Consider the following 10,985-nt stretch of genomic DNA (forward strand, 5'->3'; position numbering starts at 1 on the left):
AATCCTAGTCTTAAATACTGCAACTTTCTTAGATCTAATAAGCATTGCTAGGTATTCCATCAATCCAACTCTACTTAAATGAGAGTAAACACCAAATTTATTGAACCATATAGGATAGATACAATATCTCTATGTGATTTCTTGAGATGATAACTGAAACTTCTTGAGATGTGAGGCAAAGTCTGCATTTTTTGGACAATTGATTAGGCCACAAAGAATGTGAATGTGCCACTGAATGTTCTTTCATGTTGTTGGAGAAAATGGAGCCATTAGCATGTATAGGGTGGAAGAATGAACTACAGTATTCATCAAAGCATGATCCTCCTAATCCATGGAGATCCACTATGCATTTTGAAGCTTGTTCTTTGCTTATCTAGCAGTATCAAAAGTCCATATGTTGATCAACATCTCAATCTCTCAAACTAATGTCAAGGTTTAGGCCATACAAATTTAGGAGGTCAAAGAGCACTAACTGTAGATTTAATCTTACAGATCCTCAGCTTTTTGCTTGCTATGTGGTGCATCAGATCATAGCAACAATCGTCATATCATGTTAATACTTGCATCCATGCCAACTATGACCACTACTGCTGGTCTCATCATGTTATACTTACTAATCCCCAGTCATGCCATCTGAGAAAGTTCTGATGCTGCATACTCTTGTCATCTGAATTGTCTTTGATGCATATGAGGATGGAGAAAATGGAAGATTGGAATTGGTTTCTGTAGAGAGAGAGAGAGAGAGAGAGAGAGAGAGAGAGAGATTGGCTTTGATGCTCATCACTAACTCTGTGGTGCAATGGCTACAACGCACAAGTGAAATTGACATGCATGGTCATTGATTATTTTCTGCATATGTTTTCTGCAGGAGGAAGAAGAAGATGCAAGGGTGGCTTTCATCCTTGTTACTGTGCAGTGGCCAAAAAGAAGGTAGGCAGAGAGTTAGGCATCTCAGGAACAAAGGAAAGGACTGTTTCTGTGCAGTGAGTCCGCCTTTATATCGCATGCTTGCATGAGCTCCATGAACGTGGCTATAGCAGCTGCAGCTCTCCTTGAATCTAAATTGTCATCGTATATCTTCTCATAATATCGTACGAAGATTAGTCGACCAGCATAGTATGCACAGAAAGAACAATAACATCCGTGATGAGTTAGACCTGAAAGTTCTTTTACTGAATCATAAAGCTTGAAGAATGTTGGAGAACATTCTGTGCTTACTGTGGTTTGTCGTGATGGCTTAATGTTTAGGATTTGATGAGGACACTTATTGGTTCAGATTTAACCAAATTATTAGGTTACAATTATTTCATCAAGTAAGGTGGATACTAAATTAGTATTGGGGGACACATAAATCATTATTGAAATATGTCTCAATATTTCAAGTTAACAATAATATACATATCAAACCCTTATAAATCAATCTAAATTTTTGTCCATCTTTAACGTGAGATTGATTAAGGTTTTTGGTGCTAGAGGAGGCAAATGAAGATTTAATAATACTTTATCAAAAAATAAAAAAAAAAGAATATTTGAATGATTTTTGTGTAACTAAAGATATTGCATTATACAAAATACTTACTCTAAATAATCGAAGAACATTCATGGATTCAAAACACAAAACAAAACAAAAACAAAGCATTGTTTCTTATCACGGGCTGGAAATACTACTTCTGTGCAAGCATTTGCGCTAATAATGGCTTATGGAGGAGTTGTTGCATGTCAGCAGCAGGTGGAAAGCATATGAGGGAGAAAGAGTTGCTCGTGCCATATGAGAGTCTCGAACCGATAGAAATAATAGAAGATAAGAATAATAATTGAAGAAGCTTTATTGTAGAAATGAAATAGCTTTAGCTTGAATCTATTAACATGTTCCCTCTCCTATTTATACAGAATAGGAGGAAGGATTTCCCTCAATAGAATAAACAGAATAGAGAGATTTCCTCATATAATTGGGAACGCAAGATGATGCTCCTAACAAAAATACCAATATTTAAAATAAGAGGCTTCGTGAGTAGGGCTGCAGCGGCGTTGGTCGCTGGCCGAAGACAAGGGCAAAGCTTCACTTTTCTCAGCGACGTGCGGCGTTGGTCGCTGGCCGAAGACAAGGGCAAAGCTTCACTTTTGGCGTTGGTTGCTGGCGAAAGGCAAAAGCAAAGTTTCACTTTTCTCACTGCTCTGGTACCATGATAGAAATAATAGAAGATAAGAATAATAATTGAAAAATGAAATAACTATCTGCTCGACCGGTAACTAATAAAAGTGTGTTAGGAATCAGTCGCCATCTATTACGACCTCCCATTTAACCCCGTAACCCCACGTTGGAAACCGTAACCCCACGTTGGAAATAAAAGATGACTTGATATGGATGCTTCAGGATCCTCGATGAACCTAATAATCTCGAGGAAGGGAAATAGGAAATTTTGGTGAGAATGAGATGCCGTACGTGGTAAGGACCATCAGGTAGGTCGGGATAATAACATATGCACCTCGAAACAACAAGAGGCATCAGTTTCAGAGAGCTGCTACACTCGCTGCTCAAGTCTTGCTAGGGGCACGGCACTCGCAAGAGGTAGGAAGCATTTTGAAGCCATTCATAATAGAAGGATCAGAATGGTTGCCGAGTTTATCCATTTAACTTGGATCTACTCGAGCAATACTATCTCCAACCGTGTAGCATTTGATTAGCCAGCGAGGGAATACAACACTGTGATGAACAAGCTAGAAAAAGGTTAGCATAAACAAACTAGGATGATACAAACTGAACACCACAAGGGTGCAATTTTACATGACCAGACCAAGCAAAACCTATGTAATAACAACTATGCAGCTGCTGCCTTATAGCTGAACACTAAGAGGGCTCATGCACCTCCGTATTCCAAAACACAGCAGCAAAAGTACCACTGAGAGAACCAAATACATCATATAAACTATGACCGAATGGCCTCTAGATGATTTTGGACATGAGGGCGAGTGTTTATGCATATTCTCACTGTCGCTTGTCGATTTTGTTCTCAACCTGAGCACAGAGTCCGGCATTTGGTACTCACTTGAACCACTTGGTTTTTCATCTGTATCTAATACCAAAAAAAAGAAAAAAAAATATATATATAGTTAGCAGGAGTCTATCAACTGAACCGGAATGCAATAAGAAGAAAGCATCAATTCTGATCTTCTTTACCAAGTATGGATGATTGGTCCAGCTTGTCTGGTAAGGCAGGCACAGCACTCTCCTCTCCTTCAGAAATGTTGTCACCCACGTGTTCTTCAACCTGCAGATAATAGTGTTTGGATTGTAATTAAAGATGGATAAGCCAGCCATTTCCTTATGCATAATGACAAAGATTCCTCACCTCTGTTCTGCCTGATCTGATCCCATAGTCACTACTGATACTTGGTTCATGATCAAAACCTGATGGAAGTTCATAACACCAAGTGACATTTATTGATGTTTCACCCTGCTGTGCGAATAACTCATTTGGAGATTGCTGATCCCTGATCTTAAGTCCAGTCTCCACAGGACCATCTCTGTTTCTCATGGTATTCTTCTTGGAAGTTGCTTCCTCCATGCTACCCAAGATATCTCCTTTTGCTTTTGTCGTTGATGCTTCGTCTTCATCATTACTCCTACTGAGAGGTTCAGCAAACGGCACCTTCAAAATTGAGGATTGCAAACGAATCCTTCTCGCTGCAGTGCCCTGAACAAAGAAATTGTCTGAATTTGGCTGAACAGGCTGCATTTGATGACTCACGATCTTGATTCCAGTCCCCTCAGAATCATCCTTACTATCTGATACTGTTTTCTGGTTATTCAATTCCCACATTCCATTAAACAAATCTTGCAACGAGTCTGCACCAGAATCAATGGAATACATATCTGTTCCAGTAAAGTCATAAGGTAGCAGAGTTGCATTTTCGTATAGAGTGCTCAATTGGGTTGGCAGAAGAGATGAATCGGTTGGCAGAAGAGATGATCCGCAGAACCACTCAGAAGCTTCCAAACCTGCACCACCCTGAATTACAAAAGGAAATGACAAATAAGGGATTATACTGGTTATTTGATACAGGTGACAGATTATGATGTAAGCATCCTTACCTGCGGTAAACCTGGTTCAGTTTCTATATCACTGCTTGTGCCGCTATCCTTGCATGATGCTGAGTCCCACAAACTGGGTTTTAGCAAATTTCCAGCAACTGAATCTTTTGAAAAGATTGATGCACCAGAAGGAAGATCGTCAGGATTGAGTGCTGAAATTAAGAATTCGTTCAGAAGGTCTTCATCACCATTATCAACCGGAAGGGATCCTATCTGAAATTCCTGGTTTTCATTGCCCATGCAAGTATAGTTTGTGTCCGGTAGTTCTATGGAACTGATGTTGGGAAAAACATCACAATCTATTTGCTCATTCCCTGGGTCAAAAAACTTGGCTAAGGCATCCTGCAGAGGATCAGCCTGCAATTTTGTGTTTTACCATGAGCGACGAGAAAATAAGACAAGAAAAAGAAAAACTTACAAATAGTCATTTCAACCGCACCTTTTCTCCCACTTCAATCTCTTCATCAGGTGAATCCAATTTGCAATAACTCCTCCCAGGTTTTACGGATACATTAGTTGAACAGTCAACTTTATCAACCATTCGTCTCTTGATACCAGCGGGCTGCTTATGAACAGAATCAGACGAGGATTTTGGCTCTTCCTTCAAGTCTGACTTTGGAGAGTCATTCAACAGAGTCTCAGTGTCATCCATCACATCTGCTTCATGCTGTGTATCACCAGGAGAGGACTTAATTGGGCTCGGAGAGAAACCATTTGTCTCCATTTCATCTGCCTTCGAGGTTGAAATCCTCTCTTCTAGCTTTCTGAATAAGCGATAAATAATGTAACCACCCTGCACAAATGAAAATACTGTAAATACACAGAAAAAAAAGGCACTAATGATAGATCAGGAACAACCTAATAAATTCGAACTTGAGCTATGTCCAAATGGACTATTAAGTCCAACATATCACTCGCAATAAACTTCCCAATATTTTTTGTCGATAGCACCTTCTCGCTGCCACTGATGAACCCGTATACCGTAGATCCCTCAAAAAGGAACTACGTTACAGCTGCAGCAATTTGCCTAATAGAAATCAAGCATATTTACATAGCACCTCAATGGCAGCTCAAGAAAAAGACTCTTTTTCTCGACATAAGAATCAATCTTGCTCTATCTCATAGCGTAAAAAAGAAGGCAATGACTCTCTGATCAGGTACGGTCTATGTAGGAACAAGGGAATCCCTACCTGATCGCCAGACTCGAACTCGGGCTCAGTAGTTCGGTACTCGTGCATAATCCAGTGGGTTCGGACGCCCTTGGGAGCTCGCCCGCGATGAAAAACCAGCGTCTTCTTCATGCCGATAATGGTACTCTTCGCCGCGGAAGACTTGGACCGTATGATCCGGTCCTTCCCCGTGGCCTTCCAGTAACCAGCCTCAGTAGCTCGGTTGGACCGATGGCCGTTCGGGTACTTGCGATCCTTGGGCGCAAAGAAGAACCACTCAGGATCGTCCGACTTAATAACGGATTTATCTGCATCGGAACGCCCACCAAACTCGATCATAAACCACACCAAGATCTCCACTTGTACCACAAATGTTCCCACCACAAACAAACGAACGAACAAGAACCGGGAGAAAGAGGGTAGTACCAGGAAGATCCCACGGTTCACACTTGCAGACATCGATCTCGGGGATGACCTCCATCTGGGACCTGATCCGGCCAGTGATCTTGGGCTTGAGGTAGTAATTAACCAGCTCCTCATCCGTGGGCTGGAATCGGAACCCCAAGGGGAGCGAATCCAGGGCAATTAACGTCATCGCGTCAATCTCTCTTTTTGTTTCCCTCGGTACCTACCCAAAGATTACCACCGTTGTAGATGGAATTAAGATCTCTTTGGCGTCAAATCTCGCATGAGTGAAGGAGGAATCGATGGATCTCCAAGAACCCTACAAGAGTTAGGGCGATTGATCACTCCAATCCCTCTAGGGTTGGGGGTTTGGCCAAAAAGAAGCTTCTTTGGTGGAGCGGCCGAGAGCGAGATAGAGATACGGTCAGAGGCGTAGAGAGAGAAAGACACAGAGAGCAGCCGTTGGCCTCACGTTCCACTTAAATCCTCAGGATATACCTGTCCCCGATATCTTGAGAAAATTACGATATATGCCAGTATATCCTCTCTTTCACGAAAATACCCTTTCCTCCTCGTGCAAATAACCCCGGCAGCGAAGAATCGTGGTGGGCCTTCTGGTAAATTCAATCGGAAAAGGCCCTGTGAGGGACGCGGTGTCCTCTTACGCCCAACCGAGTCGCGACACGTAACATGGTCGGCGCCGCGGGCCCACACCTAGCAGGACCAGTATTCGATTGAGGCTACGCGGGACGCACGACCGTCCGATGAAGATCCGACGATCGATAAGGTGTCCACGATTCGAAACACCATATATGTATTTACTTTCCCTGCTGGATATCGCTCATCCAATCGCGTGCCTTCCTCGTGAGGTTGGTGCGCCCCCGGGCAACTGGAGGTGTTCCGGGCAGCTGTTCGAAGGCACCAAAGGTTACTCCAGTTGGCGAAGCCAATTAGGTCCTTCCTTCCTTAAAGCTCATCACAGTGCAGTGCTCGGAAACAGAGAGAATAATGAGGGGGGCTGGGAAAAAGAAGGCAGTGTGGTGGGGAGGGGTTACGTGAATGGAAAAGATGGCAGAGACGCCACCAATCTCTCACGATGGGGAGAAAAAGAAAGCCTCGGTTGGCTCGAGGCTGCTTTTCACTCCACCATTTGCAGATCTGAGGCTGCAAACACAAAGGGGTAAAAGGAAGCATTTCGGTGCACCTCTTCGATTTTGCTTGCAACTCCAATTTCGGGTAAATCGACATATGTATTGTAAGGACGTATTTCTGGTGATTTATCGTGTGGTTATGGACAACTGAGATGCCCTGAGGGGAAGAACAGATGTTTCTGGTTGGTGTGTTTGCCATGCTAAGGAGTTGGAGTTAATGACTTAAAGACCGGCTTTTGGTAAAGCATTCTGCTGCCATGGGATTCTGTCCTCGTCTGTGTCGGAAGACACACACCACCTTGAGCATCCATTGCAGCAGGAAAAGATGCCATCATGTTTCCTTCGTTTTCCATCGTGGAAATGCATATAGCTTCCAGTTTTCAAAACATAGAAGACACAAGACAATGGAGTGATCAATAATTCCAAAAACTTAATCTTAAAGAAAAACATTTAATATATTTGTAAACTTTAACAGTGAATATAACAACGACAAATTCCTCATCAAAGAAATAATGAGACGGCACGCATCACAAAACACGCATGTTGTCAATCAACACAACCTCATCTCCCTCCTAAGAAGCCGATCGTTGCAGACATCGTTTATTATCACCGACAAAGAGCAATTCCGAAACCCAACGAGAGGAAACACCGAGCTACAGTGGAGTTGTAGCTTTCATTTCTTGACGACGCGGCAAGACTTCCGGATCTGTCCCTGAGTCCCGGTGAGCACCTGGATGGCGCCCATCTTCACCATGGCCCTGCCGAAGAGGCTGGGGAAGCTGGATCCGCCGTTGGCCAGCGACCTGACGGTGGCGTTGGTGGCACCGTCCATGGCTATGTTCTGGTCGACCTTGAGAACCCCCCGCTTCGCTAGGATCTGCTTGTAGTAGCCGTTGTCCACCGTGCTGGGCGTAGAGTGGTCGAGGAAGACCGTGTTGTCCACCGTCGAACTCTGCGGGCACCTCGACCGAAGCAAGTTGACGAGAGCGGGATCCATGGTCGGATCAGGTTTTCCGGACCCGTTGTAGTTGTACAGACGATTGCGGATGAAGGAGCAATGCGTGACGCCAACAGTGTGACCTCCTGCGGATCACAAAAGGAGTTGCTAACGATCCACTACAGTTGATCTAGATGTGGTCGAGCATCCGTGGAAGAGTAGGTTACCAAGCAGCAAAACCATGTCGGAAGCGCCAAGCCCCTTCGCCCCGAACGCGGCGATAGCTTGCGACGCGGAGAAGGAAGCGCCGGGGAGATTGCTAATCGCCTCGGAAGCCAGCGAGACGACGCCATCCCTCCTCCCCGTTTGAACCGCGTACGTGTATTGACTCCCACCACCCTGCGATGACCGAAGAGAGAACATAAGATCGTTGAAACTGTGAAGAACAGCTTGTGCAGACGGACGCTTACCAGCACGACAGCATCTCTTGTGGCTACGGCAATGATATCGGCGCAGGAGACGACGCCCGGGCATCGACTCTCCAGTGCAGTCTTCGCCTGATCGATGAGGTCGTAGCCTCTCACGCTCAAGTTGGGGGGTGCAGTCTTCTCGGTTCCGCTCCCATCCAACAGTATCGAAGCGTCGCATCCCTTTGACACAGAAGCAGTCGATTACTACGATATCAAACGAGGAAGATTATATGGTAAGTCGAGAACTCGAGATTACCCTGACGAAGCAATCATGGAAGTGCAAGCGGAGGAGGGCGGGGACGATGCTGCTGTCCCGACCAAAGCGCGCAGCGACGACACTTCTGATGGCCGCCTCTACATCGGTGCCGTTGCATTTCCCACTGTAGAACCCAACTTGCAGCGCCCCGTGGCTGGGGACGAAGGCAATGCACAACAGAGCAAGGAGGAGCACGGAGGCACCGAGGACCACAGCCATCTTGTGTTGGGTGATGGTGGAGGGTGGTGAAGACCGGAGCCGCGGCGCTGCCTATTATATAGGAAGGAACTCGCGATTGCACTGCCTAGTTTAAGACGGACGTGCTGCCCAGTAATCTTGCATGAAGAGGGTTGCTTCCTTTGTTTTCTGCAAGTTGCATGTCATTGTGTCGAACACTTGGGATCCGTCGTGGTTTCACTTCCGGAGACTGATTCAAACAAATGATAAGCTCTGATTAAAAAAGAATGAAGTCAGATTTATAAAGCCTTCAAAACTAGCAGAAATGTGGACTGGAAAAAAGCAATTAAATAAGGAAAGTCAACTTATATAATCCTATTCTTGAAAACACAAGGATACTTTTTGCAACTCTAAGTTCTAATCACACATTATGATGCGAAAGCACACCCAAAATTACATGAACAAATGATAAATGTTAATAAGGGAAATTAGGCATTAGTTAAAATAAAAAAATCGATGGAACTAATCATTTGATGACTCTTTTGAAAAGATATTTTTAGCATTCTTATCGATTCAACATGGTTCTAACCCATATGTGTAGGAATATTTGAACCACCTTCAAAATGAACCACCTATAAGAAGAAGAAGGTCTAGAGAGGTTTCTCCATCTTATTCTTCTAATGCCTAAGTTACTAATATAATAAAGGTGAATATAGTGGTCAATGGTAAAAGGTAAACCCCGCTTGGTAATTGCACTAAAAATAAACTTTTATATCTAATCTTAAGAGGCAAAATATTCTATGGAACATTCAACGGAGAGACAACCCTTAATGTGTTAGATGATGATTGTTCAAAAATATTCTTCGTATCATTTGTCTTATTTGAAGGTATGCTTTGGGAACTCTTCCAGAGAGGTCCCAAAGTATAATTGTCATATTATCCGACATGTGCGTTATGTAGAGGTGGGGGAAGGAGTCATTGAGATCCTAAAGTATACTCAATTTATTGAGAGACCAACTTCGGGCAAAGGATACTTACACTCGATCGACTTTTTGTAGGAGCCAAGGCATGGCTCTCTATTGCTTGTCATTAAGGCAGGCTATAGTGGGCTCCTTTTTCACTTATTGTCGGGGTGGGTTCCTCTCCTACTTGTCGCTAAGGCTAATCATGGGAGGAGTCAAGGTGAGCTCCTCCTTTGCTCGTCACCGAGGTGAACTATGGGAGAGACCTATGCTTCGACCTTAGGACGGCTATGGCAAGCTGAGGTGGGTTGTTGTTTCTTCACCTTAGTAGCGAGAGGGTATCGAGTTTCCCTACCTCCGTATCTCGATAATAAGGGGGGTTGGGGTACTTAACTTATGTGCATCGATAATAATGGGGGTCGAGGTGCCTAACCTCCAAACCTCGATAGGTGGGACTGGCTTTCTCAACCAGTATGTCTTGAGCACTTCTTCCTTTACATCACTCACCATGGCCAGCTTCATCTTACACGAGTCGGGTTTTCCTAACTAATACGTCTCAGAAATTTTGTCTTGTGCCTTTCACCATGGTAGACTTCTTCTCATATAGGATGATTTTTCTAACTCACGTGCCTTAGACATATTTTGCTTTATGCTTCCTACCATAACAAATTTCTTCATATGTGATTCAGGTTTTTTTTTTTTCGATTCTTGTGCCTTAAACACATTTTATATTGTGCCTTCCCAATTATGATCAATTTCTTCTTATACGATCATGTTTTCTTGACTCATACATGTTAGGAAATCACAGAGAGCATCATATGTATAGTGAAAAATAAAAACAAAAACTGGTTTCCTAAAAACATATTTATCAAATTATCGTGTAAAGATCAGAGGCGAAAAACTCGAAAGCGATAAAAACCGCATAACTGCATATAGTAGTTGAGACATTCTCACATAGGGGAGATTGTATATCCCCTACTATGTAGATCCCAATCTATGAATGAAGGAGATCTCGCAAACTCCTCTCTAGCAGTGATCCATATAGCGGATGTGGTGATGACACACCTCCTTGTGTAGCACTTTCTTTCCTTACGTTCGTGTATCACCACACCGCAGCAACCAATGAGGGATCAGTCCCTCTTACTAACCTCTCACACTAGAGAGGGGGCAGTCGGTTGGAGGAAAGGGTAGGGAGGAGATATAGGAGGTGACGACAGCATGGGTCTAGCCTATGATCTATTTTAGTCCCAACTCCTATTTATAGAGATCCTCCTTTAACTAACTCTAATGGATCATTCTTTTTGTGCATTGGATCTCTGTCCAATAAGCCCTAACTTAATGGATATTAGATTTTTATCCAATAAT

The 10,985-nt window shown here is 43.6% G+C and overlaps 2 protein-coding genes across 3 annotated transcripts; both read right to left on the minus strand.

The window, feature by feature from the left end:
• Window positions 1-2,710: 2,710 nt before the first annotated feature.
• LOC135634122 (protein NTM1-like 9) lies at window positions 2,711-6,123 on the minus strand. 2 transcript variants are annotated; one of them, XM_065144354.1, is made up of 7 exons: window positions 5,689-6,123; window positions 5,284-5,570; window positions 4,533-4,886; window positions 4,094-4,450; window positions 3,351-4,010; window positions 3,179-3,269; window positions 2,711-3,074 (listed from the first exon to the last, which is right to left on the minus strand). In XM_065144354.1, the coding sequence occupies exons 1-7, from the start codon at window positions 5,855-5,857 to the stop codon at window positions 2,836-2,838; spliced, it is 2,157 nt and encodes a 718-aa protein (XP_065000426.1). In that variant the 5' UTR covers window positions 5,858-6,123; the 3' UTR covers window positions 2,711-2,835. The 2 variants fall into 2 exon arrangements, with proteins under 2 accessions (XP_065000426.1, XP_065000427.1); XM_065144355.1 differs by having other exon boundaries at window positions 2,711-3,068; window positions 5,689-5,999.
• A 1,131-nt stretch (window positions 6,124-7,254) lies between these two features.
• On the minus strand, window positions 7,255-8,736 carry LOC135632477 (peroxidase 60-like). The gene is made up of 4 exons (XM_065141080.1): window positions 8,482-8,736; window positions 8,226-8,405; window positions 7,983-8,154; window positions 7,255-7,901 (listed from the first exon to the last, which is right to left on the minus strand). The coding sequence occupies exons 1-4, from the start codon at window positions 8,698-8,700 to the stop codon at window positions 7,492-7,494; spliced, it is 981 nt and encodes a 326-aa protein (XP_064997152.1). The 5' UTR covers window positions 8,701-8,736; the 3' UTR covers window positions 7,255-7,491.
• Window positions 8,737-10,985: the final 2,249 nt, after the last annotated feature.

This window comes from Musa acuminata, chromosome BXJ3-3, assembly GCF_036884655.1.
Source record: "Musa acuminata AAA Group cultivar baxijiao chromosome BXJ3-3, Cavendish_Baxijiao_AAA, whole genome shotgun sequence".
NCBI lineage: Eukaryota > Viridiplantae > Streptophyta > Magnoliopsida > Zingiberales > Musaceae > Musa > Musa acuminata.